Consider the following 21,350-nt stretch of genomic DNA (forward strand, 5'->3'; position numbering starts at 1 on the left):
GATATAGTTATCACTAAAACCGTTGATTCCTGATGTGTTTTGGCAATGGTTAAGCGTCGAAAACCGGTACATGCACGAGGGCGAGATGATGAAGGCAAGTTATCCCAGCATCGTTTCCAGATTGTCGTACTCGGAGCATTACATTTACCAGCTTCTCCCGCATAAATATCACCAGGAAACATGAATAATAAACCATTTCAACAATAACTACAAATAAATATCGTTATTGTGACCCAGGAAACAGTTTTGGGGATGGAAATTGGGAAACATGAGAAACTGAGTACGACAATCTGGCAACGTTGTACAATAATCCCAGCCATCAGCTGTTCAGTGTTTGTTTACCTCGCGCGGGGGAGAGAGGAAGGGACGCTGTGCTCCGTGCTTCCCTTCTGCTATCTATCCCCCTGTTTATCCTCGTGCTCCCTGCCTTGTAGCGGTGCCGTGGCGTGGCGTGTAGGCGTTGAAATGTAAGCACCTGTCGTCTACCCTCCGTGCCCTATGGGGTCCGTGGACGGGGCAGGTAGTTTGGGTTAACCCGTCCGCTGCGGTTGGCACGGGTTTGGATTTCACTGTTAGCCTAGTATCATATATATAGTTTCATGTCTTTCTCTGTCTCTGTGGTGGATAGTGGAGTGTTTCCCATGTGGTATTGGTGTGCTGGATATCCTCTCCCAAGGTGCAGGACTACATTTTCTTCATTGAATTGAAGCAGCCACTTTTTGTTCCACTCCTGTAGCTTGATGAGGTCTTCTGCTAGAAATGCACATTCAAGGGGACAAATATACTTTTCCCATTTCATTTCAACAGAGTAAATTTTAATGTAAGTGGAATTTTTCCATGTTGAGAATATGCTAACAGCTCCTCATTTTCATTTTCCATTTCCATCTTGCAGCACTCACGGTCAACGGCACTGCCCATACACTCAGTCCACCCTGGCGGGGACCTCACCAATGACCTCCATGAAAACAGGGTCCCAGACAAGCCAGTTGGTCTGAAGGGTGAGTGTTTCCCTCAGTGTTGTGATTTACATCCTCTGTCCCCTTCAAATTGTCCCTCCTACCTCCTACCTCCTTATCCATCACTTACATTCTTAATTCCCAACAAACAGTATAAACCTAATATATGTGTTGTGCATAGAATTTAGGATAACTTACAGGTACAATACATTTGTATAATTTTGTTTTCATGGTACAAAATATTCATGTTTGGAAGCCATGATAAAACCTACATAGTGATCATGATGGTGGAGTCACTGTGTTATCTGCAGTGTCTTGTGGTCCATTACAGCCATGGCACTGACTGACCACATCAGGGTGTGTTGGCAGCCCCCCGCACAGCACAATGTGCTGCTGTGCGGCTACACCATTGCCTGGGACCAAGGCGTGGCGGACATCTACTCCAAGATCGTGGACAGCAAGCAGCGCGGTTACATCATTGATAAGCTGGGTGTGTAAGATGATCATTTGTGACTAATTCTCCATTTTCTGGCCAAGTAGTATGCAGACCTGCAGTGTGATTCTCCACAAGACAGGGATTTTGAATTAGCCACTTCTACATTTGTGTTGAGCCAAGAGAAGGTAAAGATTTTGTTAGCCTGTCAAATGCGATTGGCACGGATTTGCCTTCACTGTTAGTCTGGTAACCTTTCTCTGCCTCTCTGGTGGACAGTGGAGTGTTTCCCATGTGGTATTGGTGTGCTGGATATCCCCTCCCAAGGTGCAGGACTTTACATTTTTCTTCACTGAATTTTAGTAGAAACATTTTGATCCATTTCTATAGCTTGGTGAGGTCTTCTGGTAGGAAATCCACAGTCAATGGGTTAAATGATATCATAGTTAACCATTTATTGAGTCTGGAGTTAACATTACATTCACCCCCCCCAAAAAAAATGATGATGGAGTCCATAACAAGTTTTCATTTAAGCAAAGTAAAGTGAAGGTAGAGATCTTGCTAAGTAGATCATAGTTAAACATTTATTGAGTCTGTTAACATTTCACACACACACACACACACACACACACACACACACAAACACACACAGAAAAGTATTTACACACCATCATAAAGTTAGCTCTCCATATTGTGAAGACCCTGGACCATGAGAGCAATTATTGAGGGAAAGGAGGTGGTATTCTGAGTTGCCATTTTCAGACTCATCATCGTTCAGGCTCATTCCTCTGTCTGCCCTGAACTCTCAGATATTTCCTGGGTGGTCATAATGTTAGTCAGGTTATTCATTGGTTATCTGTGGCCTGTTATCTGTCTTTCTACCTGTTGTCTGTTAGTCTATCTTATTTGTTATCTGTTCTGCCCAGTTTAACCCCTTGACTGCGGATTTCTAGCAGCAGACCTCGCCAAGCTACAGGAATGGAACAAAAAGTGTCCGTGGCTACAGTTCAGTGAAGAAAAGTGTAGTCCTGCACCTTGGGAGGGGATATCCAGCACACCAATACCACATGGGAAACACTCCACTATCCACCACAGACAGCGAGAGAAAGACCTGGGACTATGTTACCAGGCTACCAGTGAAGGCAAAATCCGTGCCAATCGCAGCGGACGGGTTAAGGGTCGTGAACAAATTGTTGTATTGTTACGATTAGGTCCATAACAAGTTCTCCATCTCCTCAGAACCCAACATGGAGTTTGTGATAAGCCTGCGAGCCTTCAACAACGTGGGTGACGGGCAACCGGTGTACCAGCAAGTCCGCACCCAGCCAGAGGAGGAGGAGGTGGTGGCACCCACGCTGGACCCGGCGGTGTGGGTGAAGGCCGTGGTGCTGACGCCCTTCACCGTGGTGCTGCAGTGGGCGGACACCATGCTGAGCCAGAACCAGGTGATTTATTTATTTATTTATTTATTATTATTATTTTTTTTTTTTCAAGGGAGGCAACTCAAGGTAAACAAATTAAACAACAATTAAAAGGCCACTAGATGCCGTTCCAAACACAAGCATGAAGAATGGGAGGTCAAAAGAGGTCAGTTTTGGGTAGTGTTGCTGGGCTGCTTCAGGGAGGGCAGTCATCAGCTGGAAAATATATGTTTTATCTCATGTTCTTTGTGCACTGTGTCACAGACTTGCCACTTGCATCAACACAGCAGCGGAAAAGTTAGTCATTTGTCAAGGAACTTATTCACCACTTACACATTCTTGTTTCCCTGCACACACTCCCTTATTCGCCTCATATCCACCTCTCCACATCCTTATTCGTAACTTGCATCCTTCTCCCTCCTACAAACAGCCCCTCATTCACCTCATATCTTCCTCTCTATATCCTTATCCATTACTTACTCATACTATCGTCCCTTATTCACCTCATGTCCACCTCACACATCCTTATTCATAACTCATGCATCCTCTTTTTCCTTCAAACAGTCCCTTATACACCTCATATCCTCCCTCATACATCCTTATCCTTCACTTCACATCCTCTTTTTCCTGCAAGCACTCCCTCACACCCTTCCTATCCTCCTGTCATTCATGTCTCATTTCACAAGCCAGTCCTTCATCCAGTGGCCTTTCTCATGTTTTCCCTCCATCCTTGTACCTGACTCCCTGTTAATACTGACCTTTGACTCCTGCACTACGACAGCTGCACCACCTTCTCGTCCTCATCCTCCAGCCGCTACGTCAACACCACGGATGTGACCTGCCTCATTGACAGCCTCAAGCCATCAACAGTGTGTGAGTTTGCTGTGAAGACCATCAGGGTGAGACCACAGTGCTGGAAGCCTTCGTTCTTCTTTCAGTAAATATTCACTCAGTCCTGCAACACTTCTCAAGGAAATCCTGCACAGCTGAATCCTTGCTGTGATGAGGCACAGAGAAATTATGACTCATAGGGTGAGCTATTATTAGTGTTTGAGATATTGATTTTTTCATTGACCTTTTGCAAATACTTAAAAATGAACCTTACATAATGGTATTAGAAACAGCACAGCAGGGTTGGCAATGATTTAATCAAATTGATTTAATCAAATGATTAAATCATTGACTTTATTTGTATTTTTTCTGAGTAAAATATTCCATAGGTTAAATGATGTGCTCCAAAGATGATAAAGTAAAACAACCTATTCATGTGCAATGATTCATTTATTCTCTTCAAAGTATAAAAAAAAGATTCCTACATTATTATATCCTCCTGCGCTAATGTTGCCAACTTGACATGTTTTTTACTAGGTAAAAAATCAGCCTCCTTTAGTCTTTACTAACTTGGCTGGCAATGTATCATAATAGCAACCAAGGTTTGCAACCAAACCGTAACAGAATAAAAGTAGATATTCTTCTGTATGGTAATAATATAATATTCTGTCATGAAAATGACAACTTCAGGCAACTCTATCTGTCCTAAACCTGCTCCTGTACCAACTACAAACAAGTACTGAACAAGTATGTATCTGGATCCTTGACTGTGCTCAGACTTACAGGCCTAAACTTAAACTTAAAGTAACCTTTGGAAACTTTTGAATCACTCACCAGGATATATATATATATATATATATATATATATATATATATATATATATATATATATATATATATATATATATATATATATATATATATATATATATATATATATATATATATAATGCATGATGGGGGAACTTTGAAGTTTTGGTGTGCCAAAATCACACTTTTTCCCACACACTTGTCCCCATCAGGTTTGGTGTGAATCCCCCTATAGCCTGGTGGCCTCCAACACCCTGCTGGTGGCCCGGCCGTCCTAGCCCTCCCTGGCAAGCCATCCACCACCACCTTCACCCGGCAGCCGTCCACCACCACCTTCACCCGGCAGCCGCTGCAGCGGAACAACGGGAGGATCACAGGTGAGCTGATGGGTTACCAGGATGGCATCTTCAAATTATAAAAAAATAAAAAGAGTCAGTGTGCCAAACCACAGTGATGTACTAGACTACATAGTTAAGGGAACACACCTTCACTGACGTGGAAAAGACCTGGATATATAGTAAATAAACAGTGACTTAGGTCATGGTGGTGGGCAGCGTGGGCCAGGCAGGAAGCAAGAACCATACATCCTGTCAGCTACTATGAATACAATTTGCCTGAGCCACTACCGGGCTGGGGTCATCCAAGAGGCCCCTCCAAAGAGCCTACTGGAGCTATGGGCAGCACTTAACCCAGTAGCTGCAGGGATCATGTTTCTGAAAGGCCACTCTAAGCACTGCCTTGGGCCGACCATCAGGACCCACCGGGAAGAAGCCTACCGGCGCAATAGGCCGCGACGTAAAAAAAAGAGAGAGAGAGAGAGAGAGAGAGAGAGAAAATCATCACTCAGGCAAACCTTTTTATAATATATATCAATGCATTTGTGATCAGTTTATGCATCATCTATTTTGGGGGCTTATATCATAGCAAAAATTAGGCCCGTCGCTGCTACACGGTAAAGCCACAAATTTTGCCTGTCACTGGTACACGGTTAAAAAAAGATTATTGAGGGAGTAATTTTGTTTGTTCCAGGCTACGTGATATTCCTCACCACGGACCAAACTGTCGGTGACTGGGTGATGGGGGAAGTGACGGGGGACTGGCTCACCCTTACCGTCCATGGACTGACGCCTTCAAGGAAGTATTTGCACAAGATGCACACTCACAATGTCAAAGGTTTTGGTCCATTCTCCTCCGTGGAAAGCTTCACGACTTCCAGGTAAGGAAGTGTTAGTCTTAGGGAGCCGTCATTGCTGTGGTGCATCAGTCACTGTTCTCCCAGTTATGCACATGTTGTGTCCCACCACACTGTCCCTCATCATGGAGCACTCCCTCCCTGAGGCTGACTTGAGGCCCATTACCTGCATGTTGTGTGTTGTGGTGCATCAGTCACTGTTCTCCCAGTTATGCACATGTTGTGTCCCACCACACTGTCCCTCATCATGGAGCACTCCCTCCCTGAGGCTGACTTGAGGCCCATTACCTGCATGCTGTGTGTTGTGGTGCATCAGTCACTGTTCTCCCAGTTATGCACATGTTGTGTCCCACCATACTGTCCCTCATCATGGAGCACTCCCTCCCTGAGGCTGACTTGAGGCCCATTACCTGCATGCTCTGTGAATGCCACCTCTGGCTCTGTGGGCATGTGGGTAAACCCTGATTACCAGGTTGTTTATGTAAGACACAATCCTTAGTAAAGAGTGTGCCCAGAAAGTTGGGTTAGAGCAGGTTGATGGATCCTGCTGGGAGGTACATGGTATGGGGAAGGTGCCTGCATAGGGACCTGCACAGAGGAACCCCCAAGAATGGTGTCATAGTTTAGGTGAGGCAGGCTGGCAGAGGCCCCCATTGATTGACTGATTGATTAAGCCAATGTTAAAAATATTATACATCTGCTCCTGTGTTCCAGCTGTTGACAAGAGCATCGGTGTAGTCTAGTAGGAAATAGGGGTCATCATGCACCCCCCTGAAATATACTTCTAATTGGTGTTTCTAGATTGGAAACAATGTGTAGAAAATGATTAGCTATGTTAAAAAGTTGTCCGGATGTCCCACGTATGATTTCTATGCAAATTAGTGCCGCCATTACCAAAAAATCTATTATTCGCTATATATAAACAGAATCTCTGCATATCCCGAGCCACGCATTTTGTGTCCTGTGAGCATCCCGATATAGTTCATGGATGTGTGAAAGGGTCCAATCATGACCACATGATTGGCAAATTCTTCTGGCCATCGCCAGATGATAGGTAGGGCTTTCAAACAGACTCCAAGATCAAATGTATTCAGGACCCACTTCTGACCCACCTCAACCGTGGCTTCCTCAGAGCGCTTCAACAGCTCACGAACAACTGAATTGTCAGTGATTGGTTGATGGATGGGTGTGAAGTAGTCCACTGTTGATTTTCTAGGTGGGGGAGTCCCAGTTGCAGAGGTAAAGCCCCCTAGTCCAGGCACTGGTTGCTTGCCATTACTACCAATGTATCTGCTGAAGAGCCAGACATAGTACTCACGCATCTTAGTAGCATAGACTGTGTCATTCTCTGCAGGGGGTGTGAATGAGGAGCCCTCAGGGAACTTTGGGCCACACGACTGAACTGCAAGGGTGGGAGAGTTTCTGGTATGTCGACTTTCAGGCTACGCTGTTGTGACTTGTTGATGATAGGCAGCGTTCGGACCTTGGAGATCTCAAACCCAGGCCTTACTTCCTGCACCATGATTCCTCCAGCACTGTTGACAATGTTGCTGCCGTGCACACTTGTTGTGGTTTTATTGAGGTTGTCCCACTCACAATGGAAGACAATATTGCCTCTCCTGTCACAATTTGGGGTGTCAGATAAGTCGAGACTTCATCCAGGGCCTTGGCCAGAGCAGTTTCCAACTCTAAGCCAAAATCGTAGCTCTCAGAGTGGCCAAGCCTGTGCAATACTGTGGTGAGCTGCTTCGGAACAGGTGCCTGACAGTCATACAGAGGAGCATGTGTTTTGGTAACTTCCATTTTCCCTCAGACACTGCACGGCACAGGTCTTGCCCAATGGAGAATACCAGACGCTTCATCTTATCGCTCATCTCTAAATCTTCCTTGCCAACCATAACAATGCTGAGGAAACGGACAAGGTCTGGAGGTAGGAGCTTTTCACAACGGAGCTCCATGTCATCAGCTGTCGGTGGCCAGGGCAGGCATTTGGACTCGCTGAAAGCTTGAAGAATATTATGCCGAAGGAGGAGAGCAACATCTTGGTACTTATCTGCGCTTCCGAGCGTGTAGGCTCTTGCAAGGGCATTAGAAACAGTGGTTTTTGAACTGTACACAAGCCAGAATGAAATAGCATCGCCTTTGTCACGATTCACCTTCACGAAGCTGACATCGTCCTTGATTGGGTCATTCTGTAGGCGTTTCAGTAGTTTCTCAGAGCGATAGTTTGGGTTCTCATATCCATGCTGCTTCAGTTCCTCAACATAAAGCAAACGCAAGGAAGATAGCTGAAGTACCTCATTCTGCTGGACAACATGGTTTTGAATATGCTCCAATACTAAGCTGAGTGCCTTCTCATGGGCAGCTGACATGCAAGCATGATCAGTATCCTTTGCTCCTTTGGCCTTGTGAATCTTGCGTTCGTAGTTAGCGAATGCTGTGCGGAAGGATTTGAAGCATGATGGATGGTGTTTGGCCTCACAAGCAAAAAGGTCTTTGTCTTTTACCTGTCGATGAAGTCGAACTAGACCCAATTTCTCGGCCCGTGTTTCGATTTGCTCCCATGCATTGTCTTTATTCTTATAGGACGAGAAGTTTTCAGCTCTCTCAGTTTTGCGATCAGCACCTTTGATCTCCACTTTGTCACAGAAAATACACTGTGGTGGGAAGATGGGTGCAGAAGACAGTTTACGAGGGGAGTGATGCCATTGTGAGGTTGATGCTTCTGGTTCTGCGTCATCTCCCAGAAGATGGAGGTTGCTAGTAAATCGCTGATAACACTGGCGGTGATACCCAAAACTTTCCAGGTCATCAGGGAGAGTTGTGGGGATCTGGTCACACACTGACTGCATACGATATGGGGAGTCATGTGCTTGGTGGAGACGTCGGTCTCGGATGTTATGAAGCTGCTGTAGTTTTTCATTGGCAGTTCCTTTGATTTTACTGAAGGGTGTAAAACGACCATGGTCAGACAAGGCTTGTAAATGAAGAATGCAGGTAAGTCTTTGGGGGGTGGGGGCTGCAGCATCCATGCTGCGTCCACGCTTTCTTTTGGGCATGATGGGTTAGTACTTCTACCACCACCAAACTACACTATGCTACCACCTACTACACTGTTTATCTGGAATGGAAAAGAGAAATGACTATTAATACCAAGGCTGATAGCAACAGGTTAAGAAAAGAGTATCATGCAACCCCCAGAAATCTTCTGATCAATGTTGCTAGATCAGGGAAAAAACCAGGGGTGTGGAGTCGGATTTTCAAAACTCCGACTCCGACTCCGACTCCGACTCCAGTAAATTTAAATGTTGCGACTCCGACTCCGACTCCAGTAAATTTAAATGTTGCGACTCCGACTCCGACTCCGACTCCGACTCCGACTCCAGTAAATTTAAATGTTGCGACTCCGACTCCGACTCCAGTAAATTTAAATGTTGCGACTCCGACTCCGACTCCGACTCCAGTAAATTTAAATGTTGCGACTCCGACTCCGACTCCGACTCCAGTAAATTTAAATGTTGCGACTCCGACTCCGACTCCAGTAAATTTAAATGTTGCGACTCCGACTCCGACTCCAGTAAATTTAAATGTTGCGACTCCGACTCCAGTAAATTTAAATGTTGCGACTCCGACTCCGACTCCAGTAAATTTAAATGTTGCGACTCCGACTCCAGTAAATTTAAATGTTGCGACTCCGACTCCGACTCCAGTAAATTTAAATGTTGCGACTCCGACTCCGACTCCAGTAAATTTAAATGTTGCGACTCCGACTCCGACTCCAGTAAATTTAAATGTTGCGACTCCGACTCCGACTCCAGTAAATTTAAATGACTTGCCTGCGACTCCGACTCCAGTAAATTTAAATGTTGCGACCTCCAGTCCAAATTTAAATGTTGGACCGACTCCGACTCTAGGAAATTTGAAGGTTGCGACTCCGACTCCGACTCCAACTCCTTTTTTTTTTTACAGTATGATATATATATATATATATATATATATATATATATATATATATATATATATATATATATATATATATATATATATATATATATATATATATATATATATATATATATATATATATATATATATATATATATATATATATATATATATATATATATATATATATATATATATATATATATATATATATATATATATATATATATATATATATATATATATCTGTATCTATAAAATTCACTGTGTGTGTGTGTGTGTGTGTGTGTGTGTGTGTGTGTGTGTGTGTATCATGTGTATGGTGGGACCTGATCACGGCCAAATTAAAAGAGCCAGCTGAACCTAACATACGAGTATCGTACTCGTATGCTCCCAACTTTACCTTACTGCGTATCCTAACACCACGCACTTTATAAGATAAGCTCTTAAATTATTTTGTCTTTTAGTGATGGTAGTCAGCTTAAGTTAATCATCTCCATGTGTCTGTCTATTAATTATATCATTTTGACCTTAAAGGTTTTTGACAGTCCTCCCTCCCCATTCTTTGGGGGTGAGGGAGGGGGTGGCAACGGACCTCCACTGCTCCGACAATGTTGTAAACAAACACCATCACATGACTCACGCGTGGCATAATGGTTCTTGTTCCTGGGCAATTTTGACCCAATAGATAATTTCATATTGGGACTTAACCTACACCAACAGGAGCGAAAAATCATGAAAATTTCAGAACTGGGCTTGAAAATTAGATACGATAAAAAATAGAGGAGAAATGAGGAGTTGAATGGAAAAAAAGTCTGAGAAAATGTTTATGCACTACTTCAATTATCACTTATTTTCATATATTTTCAGTCGCATGATTGCTTTATATTAGTGCTTATATGACGCAGAATTCCATCAGGAAGATGATGGTATTCTCCGCTTTTCATAATATAATATGATAATGTCAGGAGGTTGAGTGGGAGTGAGGTGTGTTGTCACTTTTCAGCTAACTGGCTACGGTTAGGTGGCCGCCACGGTGTGTTGGCGGGGACAATCATCACTTCGCACTGTAGGTATTTTTAACTCTGTGCTATATATACACCTCGATGATAGAGAATTTAATGGTCTTACCTGTATGAAGTTAAATGTAGGCCGAGTCAGTCGTTATAGGTCTCTCGCTGATGAGGCCTTCTTGGCGTCTGCTGAAGAGCGTTGTCAGCCAAGCTCAGCAAGGCGGAGAATGGAGACGCGTACGCGACGCGTATAATACGGGATCACACGATGTAGTACTTATACGGTATACCACACTCATTTTACCATCCTTGGATATCACTTAGCAATTATCCTCCATGATAGAATTAAATATACACATTAGCTCATGCAAAACACCATAAAATATGGCAAAAGGGATACCTGTACTATCTGTTGTCAGGGTGGTTGTTGCGGCATGTACCGCCCTCCTTCCTTAAGGTATATCCTCAAGAAAATACAAAATAAAAAGCATGAAAAAATATTAAAAATACCAATATTCCCGCAGACTGTTTGATTGGACATATCTTCCAAAACGTCAATTTCTCCCAATTTGTAAGAATCTCCATGAAGTGAAATCTTTACTAAAAAAATTAGCACGTAAAGGAGTCGGAGTCGCTCATATTTTTACCGACTCCGACTCCGACTCCGACTCCGACTCTGACTCCAATTCCGACTCCGACTCCGACTCCGACTCTGACTCCAATTCCGACTCCGACTCCGACTCTGACTCCAATTCCGACTCCGACTCCGACTCCGACTCCGACTCTGACTCCAATTCCGACTCCGACTCCGACTCCGACTCCGGCCAAAAGTAGCCGACTCCTCGACTCCTCGACTCCGACTCCGACTCCACACCCCTGGAAAAAACCACAGATTTTTGTCAGCTATGACAGCATTAATTTGTCACAGACACATGAGGTCACTTCAAGAGTAATTTTATAATATATGCCCCTCAAAGCATGGGTCTAGACACCTTATTTGTTGAGTTATCTGCAATATTGACTAAGATATAGCAAAAATCGATTTTTCCGTAATGGCGGCACTAATTTATATACTAAGAACACGTGCTGTTACTTCAAAAGTAGTTTTATCACAATCTTTAACCATGAAAACATGGGTCTAGACACCTTATTTGTTGAGTTATCTGCACTACAGGTTGAGATATAGCGAATAATAAATTTGTCGGTAATGGCGGCACTAATTTGCATAAAAATCATACGTGGGACATCCGGGCAACTTTTTAACATAGCTAATCATTTTCTACACATTTTTTCCAATCTAGAAACACCAATTAGAAGTATATTTCAGGGGGGTGCATGATGACCCCTATTTCCAACTGGACTAGTGAGCCCCCAGGCTGGTGTGTGGAGCGAGAGGCCTGATTGTGCTGGTGATCGCTGGCGTGGCAGGAGCCATGACCAGCTGGGGGCCTTCTTGGCCCCCACACTGTACTGCCGCGGGTCAAGGCGGAGCCCAGGCCAAGCATTGTGTAAGGTGGCAGGACAGTTTCTTGTTGGTGTGTTTCATCCCATGACTCATTTCAGCAATCCTTTACACTGACTGCAGGAACTTTTTATTCACTTTGTAATATGGAGAACAAGGCTGCAGGGCATAGTCCACAAAGACTTAAGTTTGCCAAGATTAGAGAAAGAAAAAAAAAGGTAAACTTGTTCATAGGAAATGTTCAAGATGGACTTTCATTTTGTGCTATACATAGTTGCAGGGTAACAAGTGACCTCTGTTTGTGATATCTGTGTCTCTTGGTGGAGCAGCTAACACGTGTTTCTAACTTGTGATTGCTTGCAGTGTGCTGGCTGGGAGCTATTTCTTTAAATGAATTCAAATATGCTTTGTTGAACTCAAACCTCATACCTTTAACATCCATCCTGTTTTGAAGATTTCATGTGCCCTTCCATCTCCCTCTGGACAGCCCTGCAGTACAGCAGCACTCAGTAGTATTTAGCAGCTAGTAAGATACATCACTTCCTTGCAGTGTTGGCGGCAGCTGCAGTGAGAGCAACAAGCCTGGCGTCCAGCCTCCAGACCTGTGGATCCATCACGGCCACTTGGAGCTGAAGAACTTTGACAAGGGTGAGCGCAGCAACTCCCCCAACCACGCCTCCATCATCCAGCACACAGGTGGGTGTCTTTGTCAGTCAGTGAACAGTGTGCAGCTCATGGGAGTCCTGTCATTTGTGTGGTATTTTTTGTAATATTTGGTTGCTGGTGTTTTGTTGCCAGTCACTGCTGCGTTGTAGTGTGCCAGTGACGCCACACACAACCCACGGACACTCCAGTATGAGAGTCATCACACATTACAGTTTCCATCTATCTCTATCCAGACACTCCCTCCTTGCCTGCTCAAAGTTTCTCAAAGATCTTTCCCCCCTCTCCCTAACGTACTCTTGCACCCTATCCCTCCATTTCACTGGAGGTCGTCCTCTAGCATTCCCTCCCTCTATCTCACTCACATACATCCTTCTGGTCATCTTACTCTCCTTCATTCGCTCCATGTGGCCAAACCACTTTAAAGTCTGTCGCTTCACTTCTTCCACCACTCCACGCTTCTTCCCTTCACCCCCGTGACACATTCCAAAACGCTCGTACACACTTTCATTACTCATTCCATCCATTCTACTCACACCACAAGCACTTCTCAAATAACTCATTTCCACTGCCTGCACTCTAGACCTCTGACTTTCATTGCAGGCCCTCATTTCACTTGCATATGTGAGGGTTGGTACTATTATTGTATTTCTCAAATCCCTCTTTACCTCCATGCTCACACTTCTGCCATTCATGATTTGTCTCAAAGACCCTACCACCCTTCTTCCTTGCAATGCCCTTTCTCTTGTCACTCTCTCTGCACCACCATGCTTACACATAACTGATCCAAGAGCCGCGGGTCACTCTTCTCAAATGCTCTGAAACCCAGTTCCAGGTTGACCCTGGGCTCATAGAGTCTATACTGTTCTGCACTGTGTCTCACTGACATGGTGGTGTCCAAATGAAAATCCTGTAGAGTATTTCTCAAATATCCAGGTTTACCAAGTGTCATTGCTTGATAAGTCAAGACAAATATTTTGTAGACTATGCGTGCCTTGATGGGCAGCCAATGCAAGTCTATAAGTGCAGGTGTTATTCTCTCACCAGACCCTTTGTTAGCCTTGCCTTAATGGACAGCCAATGCAAGTCTGTGAGTGCAGGTGTTATTCTCTCACCAGACCCTTTGTTAGCCTTGCAGCTCTGTTCATAACAAGTTGTAGTTTCTTCAGCAGATATTTATGAAGGCCATAATAAAGTGAGTTACAATAATCCAGCTTTCTATTTACATGATTATATATATATATATATATATATATATATATATATATATATATATATATATATATATATATATATATATATATATATATATATATATATATATATATATATATATATATATATATATATATATATATATATATATATATATATATATATATATATATATATATATATATATATATATATATATATATCTAATCATCCAGGTATTTCTTGACAAATGCAATATTTCTCAGATGGAAGCCTGCCGTTCTCACCACCTGACTGATCTGTTCTTTGAATGATAGAGTGCAGTCAAGTATCACACCTAAATGTTTGACTGACTTTTTTACAGTCCTAGTGTCATCTTTTATCCGAAGAGTGGAAACATCTAGCCTCCTGAGATCCTTGTTCTTCCCCACAATCAAGCATTCAGTTTTATCCTCATTCAGCTTCAGTTGCTTAGAATTCATCCATTTCCCGACATCATCCATAATTCTGCTCAGCTTATCTTCAGTGTTTTCCACATCACTCAGCGACAAATAGAACTGTGTATCATCAGCATACAGTTTAAAGTCAACTTCATGCCTTCTTAGGAAATGTGAAAGACCGATAGTATAAACACAATAAAATTGGACCCAGTACACTTCCCTGGGGGACTCCTCTTTGCAAATGTTTATGAGTGGAGAACAATTTACCTATTTGCACACAGTAAGTTCTGTTCTCAAGGTAACTCCTCAGATAATCCAGCGCGCCACCCTCAAATCCAATAATCTTGCAATCCCGAAGCAATAGACTGTGCTCCACCGTGTCAAACGCAGCACTCAAGTCTAACAGAATCAGAACACTACACTTCCCTTCATCCATAAGCACAAGCAAGTTGTTTACCACCGAACAGAGAGTAGTTTCAGTTGAGTAAAGCCTCTTGTAGGCAGATTCATTATCCGGTAAAGCCTGCACCACTAGCAAATGCTCCATTAGCTGATTTAAGATCACATTTTCAAGTATCTTAGATAGAAACGTCAAGTTGGATACTGGTCTAAAGGAACTAAACACTGTGGGTCCAGTTTACCTTTAACGATAGGTTTCACGATCGCTGCTTTCTCACTCTCAGGGAAAGTCTTGTTTTCAATACTAGTGTTAACCATCACAGTCATAATATTTAAGAAATCACTAAAGTTTCCACTCTTAATGATGTCACTTATCGGCAAGGAATCACCATCACAGTACGTCAGGTTCACCTGTGTATGATAGTTTTCACCACAGCCACATCCACTTGTTGAAAGCTTGTTAACTTTATTTCAGGGACTGGAGTTTCCAAAGCGGGTCCACAGTAACCGTCGGCTTTGAAGTTCCGGATAGCTTCCTCACTTTCCTTATTAAAAAGTCAACAAACATGTTAGCCTAGGTAACTAATTTCCTAACCTAACCTAAACTAGCTAAACTAACCTAATCTAACCAAACTAACCTAACCAAACTAACTTAACCTAATCTTTATATATCGCTGTCAGCATTATAAATACTTTTTGGAGTGTATATATGGGGTAAAATTAATCTAAATAAGAAGCTCCTTCTGGTGAGAAGGGTAAGGCCTCTCACACTTGCGGGCGAGACCCGTGTCCGCGCTTATAATGCGTACGCGAGCCTTCCCGCGTATCCATTCAGACAGCGCGGGTGAAAACTGGCCGCCACCCGCATGGAGGTGGAAGGAGGCAGGAGAAAGACAGGAAAATGTAATGAAAGCCAGGGAAGGCACGGCCATCTGGAGGAAAGGAGAGACAAAAATACAGCTGGAGGAGGAAGGGAGATAAAGGAATAAAATTGATAAAATGAAAGACCAAAAATTAAGATAGCTGGCAGAGTAAAAAGAGAAAATGGGATAAAGGAGAGAAGGGAGCGGGAAGATGAGGAAGTAAACACAAGGGAGAAGAGCATCAAAATTCTTCCTACAAATAAAGTTAAAAATAAAAGTGAAACAGGAAAATGAACGCCGACTACGAAACTTTCCAACTTGCTATCAAGGCATAACACACAGGTCAGGTTAGATTAGTTAATATTTAGTGTTTTAGGTTGTTAGGTAAGGGCAGGCTATTTATTTGTATATTTTTGTTTGGTCCATAGTGCTGGTGGGCTTTCATGATGGGGCCTGTTGGCTGGACCCAGCCTGTTAGTGGTGCTGGCAAGTGTTTTATAGTGGTGCCATCTTGCCTGGCCCATACTGTCCCCTGGAGGAGCTCCACTTGATCCTCTTGGGAGAGTGTCCCCATAGTCTGGGTTGACAGGCGGGCACCAGGACAGCATGCGGGTAGTCTTGTGCAATGACTGAACAGTGTCAGCTTGTAGGGGGGGAGGGAACTTGATCCCAGGTCATCCAGCACACTGTGCCCACACGCTGTCCACCCAGCCACCGCCTCCCAGACTGAATTTGGTACAGCCATGCCTTGGTGTACGAGCTTAATTCCTTCCGGAATTTGACTCTTAAATCAAAACAAACGCAGACTGTTCTGCTGAAACCCAAACGAGCACACACTGGAGAACAAACGTGAGCAGGCCTGAGCATGCAGGTGCCGCCTCTGTGAGCGTACAATGTGGACTGAGACCCCGCTCCCATTGTTTTCCGCTCTGGTCCTGCAGTGAACAAAGAGAACGTGTCCTCCACTCGTACAAACAGGATGCTCCTAAACCAGGTCACCACTCCTAAAGCAAGCCATTGTTTGTGATCTTTTTTTGCTAGTAAATCAAAACACTTATGTGTAGGGCACTTGAAAACCAAGGTGTTACTGTACCCACAGACAAACCTTGGGTATTGAACAGTCTTTTTGAACAAATTGGATCACAAACATAATGAACAATGCTCCAGTTTTCTCTCTCGGCCTGGGTTCAGGAACAAGCTAAACGGTAACAGCCTCAGGAATCTGTGAACGCCCACATTTGTGCTTTTTATCTTTTGGTTCTGTCAGTAAGCCGCCGTGACTTCTCTCTCTTTATTTTTACTCCTTCTTCCTATCCCTTACTTCTCTCCTCTTTCCTCCCTTGCTGCACATCACTTTATACTCTAGCTCATCCCTATACAGTCCAAACCCCTTATGCAAGAGTTAACCAGCATCTTCATTCTTTCATCCTTGTGTTGTCCAAACCCCTTATGCAAGAGTTAACCAGGATCTTTATTCTTTCATCCTTGTGCTGGTGAATTCCTGAACATCTTTCCTTGGCCTCTTTCACAAGGAGAGTACCAGGACACCTCTCCTCCCGAGATTGATATTTCTTTTGGCCTCTCTTTTGTTGGAGCAGCGTCTAGTGGGCTTGTTGTTGTTGTTTTTGTCCCTTGCTGTAAAAAAGATGAAAGCAGTTTGCCAGTGGCAGTGTTTCTGAGGCTATGACAAGCCAGACATTGGCATGAGGATTTGGCCAAGAAAATCCCAGACACTGGTAGAGAAGCCTTCATTTGGGGTCAGGCTTGTATCACATTGTGTGTCATGGGAAAGTTGGCTTCACTTTACAAACAGTTCACTTTAAGAACAACATTTAGGAGCCAATTGGGCAAAGGTTCCACTGAAGTATTTCTTTTCTGCCCACTTCACACTCTGTGGTGTTTTCTTCTTAAGTTCATATGAGTGTTTGTTTTGAGGCCTCATTGAGTTGTGCCAATGAACAATAACCATAGCACTGCACGGCTTCCTGTACATCAGGTGACTCGGGGGGGGGGGTGACAGTGAGAGAAGAGGAGATGAGGAGGAGGAAAAGAGCAGCATGGAAGAGAGGACCTATTAAGATAATAAAAATAAAAGTAAAATAATGACGGAAAAATGGAAGAAAAATTAATAGGAAAAAAGAAAGGGAATAAGAGAGAGAGAGAGAGAGAGAGAGAGAGAGAGAGAGAGAGAGACCAACTTTCTATACAACAAAGTGAGGTCATTCCTTGTTGATTTATACCATAGGGTGCTGGCCATCATGTGTTGAAAGATATCCTGAATTTAACCTAACTTAACAAAACCCAGTCACTATATAGGTCTTGACTCAGAAAACTCATCTATGCTTCCTTACTAATGAGACTTTCTATAAAACAAAGGGGGATCATTCTTTGTTGATTTATACCATAAGGTGCTGGCTATCATGTGTTTGAAGATACCCTGAATTTAACCTAACATAATTTAACAAAACCCAATCGCTACGCATCTTGACTCAGAAAACTCATCTATGCTTCCTTACTAATGAGACTTTCTACACAACAAAGTGGGGTTATTCCTGGTGGCAGTTTAACCCTTCTCCTCAACCATGGACTAAAAATACCACTCCTAAATACCTGACTGATCTCCTTCTTTGGCCCAACCATAAATTACCTTACCTTACCTTACCCTACCTTACCTTACCATACCCTACCTTACCTTACCTTACCTTGCCCTACCTTACCCTACTTCTAATTTTATATTGATTTACATTACAGGAATTAGTAGTGATGTTAGTAAATTTGCAGATGATACCAAGATCGGTAGAGTAATTGAGTCGGATCAGGACGCTAGTACTCTCCAAGGTGAACTCAACAGATTATATGACTGGGCGGATAAATGGCAGATGGAGTTCAATGTAGGGAAGTGCAGTATTCTGAGTGTAGGTAGGAACAACCCCTCACACAACTATTGCTTAAATGACACTCTCATAAGTAGGTCTGGGTGCGAGAGGGATTTAGGGGTCTTAGTGAGCTCTGATCTCCGTCCAAGGGCACAATGCATTCAAGCTAGAAATCGAGCTAATAGGGTACTGGGATTTATTTCAAGGAGCGTAAGCAACAGAAGCCCCGAAGTCTTCCTCAAACTATATTTAGCATTAGTTAGACCTCATCTTGACTATGCGGTTCAGTTCTGGTCACCCTACTATAGAATGGATATCAAAATGTTAGAATTGGTGCAGAGGAGGATGACTAAGATGATTCAGGGGTTGAGAAACTTGGCATACGAGGAAAGACTCAAACAGTTAAACTTGCATTCTCTAGAAAGGCGAAGGGTGCGTGGAGACATGATCGAGGTTTATAAATGGATGAAGGGCTTTAATAAGGGAGACATTCATAAGGTTTTGTTGGTAAGAGAACCGGGTAGGACACGAAGTAACGGGTTTAAACTGGATAAATTCAGATTCAACAGGGACATAGGCAAAAATTGGTTTACTAACAGGGTGGTGGATGAGTGGAATAGGTTTAGCAGTCATGTGGTGAGTGCCAATACAATTGTCACATTAAAAAATAGACTAGATAAATTCATGGACAGCGATATTAGGTGGGGTTAGATACACGGGAGCTTAGGGTCAAAGGAGCTGCCTCGTACAGGCCTACCGGCCTCTTGCAGACTCCTGCGTTCTTATGTTCTTATGTTCTTATTATCTAACTTTGCCTTGCCACACCTTAACTTTCCTTAGTTTTTCCATACCTTACCTTACCTGACCTGACCCTGCCTTGCTTTACCTTACCTTACCTTACCTTGCCCTACCTTACCTTACCTTACCTTATCTTACCTTACCTTACCTTACCTTACCTTACCCTACCTTACCTTACCTTACCTTGCCCTTTACCTTACTCATACCTTACCTTACCTGACCTACCCTGCCTTTGCTAACCTTACCCTTTACCTTACCTTACCTTACTTCTACCTTACCTTACCTTACCCTACCTTACCTTACATACCTTACCTTTACCTTACCTTACCTTACCTTACCTTACCCTTCCTTTCATTTCCTTACCTTACCTTACCTTGCCCTACCTTACCTTACCTTACCTTACCCTGCTTCTAATTTTATATTGGTTTACATTATCTAACTTTGCCTTACCACACCTTAACTTTCCTTAGTTTTTCCATACCTTACCTTACCTGACCTGACCCTGCCTTGCTTTGCCTTACCTTACCTTACCTTACCTTACCATACCTTCCTGTATGTCACATTACCTTACTTTCCCTTACCTTACCCTACCCTGCAATACCATACCATACCTTACCTTACCTCACCTAAATCAACCCTTCCTTACTCTACCTTATCAAGCATTCTCAACCTCCATTCCTTACCTTAACTAACCTTACCTTACCTTACCTTACCTTACCCTACCCTGCAATACCATACCATACCTTACCTTACCTCACCTAAATCAACCCTTCCTCACCTTACTCTACCTTATCAAGCATTCTCAACCTCCATTCCTTACCTTAACTAACCTTACCTTGCCTTACCTTACCTTACCTTACCTCCTGAAGTTGATCTCCCCTGTGGCCATAAATAAGAAGTATGAGTGTAGCAATCTGTTTATGAAGGTGATTTTTTTTAAGTAAGGGCAAGTTCTGTACAAACCCAGAGCACCAAAACTCTCTCAGTAAGGGGCCAGGGACTATCTGGAGCACTCTGGGTAAGCACAGCAGTGTCCTGGACAGCAGCAGCCGGCCACTCCACCTGCAGGGAAAGGTGTGGCCTGTGGGTTATAAAGTCACCCATAGAGTACCTGTGTGCTGGGGGAGTACTCCAAGATGGCACGTCACTTTCTTCACAGCCAACACTGACAGCCTACGTCTCATTCCTCCACTCTTATATCATGCTTGCATCAGTGGTTATGACAACTTTAAATATACAGGCTTAAACTCTAATGGCTCTGTGTTTCCGGCAGCTGAAGATCAACAACAAGGAGATGACGGCGCTAGACCAGATGCTTGGGGCACTCCTGGAGGCTCTGCAGGACAAGGCCAAGGAAACAAAGAGTGGCCAGGCTCTGGGACCGAGGCACAGAGAGCCAAGACGGCCGAGGGTTTATCAAGACTGACAACAACGTGACGGTCAAAGTGTTAGAGGTAAGAATCTTACGTGATGAAACATTGTGGAAGCCTTGCCAGAGTATATGGTCCCACAACATGTCCTGTAGCTTCTGAATGAGTGCCTTCAAGCTCTGGTGCTGCTTCCCTTCCTTTGTTATGAGTGTTTCCATACTTACTGCTCAAGATCTTCAACACAAGCTCATCCCGGTGGCCTCCAACTCTAATTCAAGAGTTGTAGTGTATCTAATTCTTCCATTTCTGAACAACTTGATTTCTGGTATTCTAGCACTTAAGTGCTGTTACTAAAAGACCTCTTGAACTATTAAAGTTGATACCCTCTTGGCATCTCCTAGTCTGAAAACTCACAGTCCTTTCTTCCTTCCCACGAGTTAAACTTCTTCAGAATGGGAGTGCCAAAAGTCTTCCAGTCTCCCCTGTGGTACATTCCCTCCTCCCAGTCTTCATCACAGTCCTTTCTTCCTTCCCATGACTTAAACTTCTTCAGAATGGGAGTGCCAAAAGTCTTCCAGTCTCCCCTGTGGTACATTCCCTCCTCCCAGTCTTCATCACAGTCCTTTCTTCCTTCCCATGACTTAAACTTCTTCAGAATGGGAGTGCCAAAGTCTTCCAGTCTCC

The 21,350-nt window shown here is 43.5% G+C and overlaps 2 protein-coding genes across 3 annotated transcripts; both read left to right on the top strand.

The window, feature by feature from the left end:
• Positions 1-774: 774 nt before the first annotated feature.
• LOC126994845 (neogenin-like) lies at positions 775-4,423 on the top strand. The gene is made up of 4 exons (XM_050854114.1): positions 775-998; positions 1,288-1,446; positions 2,629-2,834; positions 3,592-4,423. Exons 2-4 carry the CDS (start codon positions 1,290-1,292, stop codon positions 3,658-3,660), a joined length of 432 nt encoding a protein of 143 aa, XP_050710071.1. The 5' UTR covers positions 775-998; positions 1,288-1,289; the 3' UTR covers positions 3,661-4,423.
• A 255-nt stretch (positions 4,424-4,678) lies between these two features.
• LOC126994846 (uncharacterized) lies at positions 4,679-20,896 on the top strand. Of its 2 annotated transcripts, XM_050854115.1 has the most exons (4): positions 4,679-4,828; positions 5,481-5,667; positions 12,614-12,759; positions 20,570-20,896. In XM_050854115.1, exons 2-4 carry the CDS (start codon positions 5,528-5,530, stop codon positions 20,731-20,733), a joined length of 450 nt encoding a protein of 149 aa, XP_050710072.1. In that variant the 5' UTR covers positions 4,679-4,828; positions 5,481-5,527; the 3' UTR covers positions 20,734-20,896. The 2 variants fall into 2 exon arrangements, 1 of the variants encoding a protein (XP_050710072.1); XR_007749648.1 differs by lacking the exons at positions 4,679-4,828; positions 5,481-5,667 and adding an exon at positions 11,940-12,109 and having other exon boundaries at positions 20,570-20,881.
• The last annotated feature ends 454 nt before the right edge of the window (positions 20,897-21,350 follow it).

Source organism: Eriocheir sinensis, unplaced genomic scaffold, assembly GCF_024679095.1.
Source record: "Eriocheir sinensis breed Jianghai 21 unplaced genomic scaffold, ASM2467909v1 Scaffold893, whole genome shotgun sequence".
NCBI classification, from domain to species: domain Eukaryota; kingdom Metazoa; phylum Arthropoda; class Malacostraca; order Decapoda; family Varunidae; genus Eriocheir; species Eriocheir sinensis.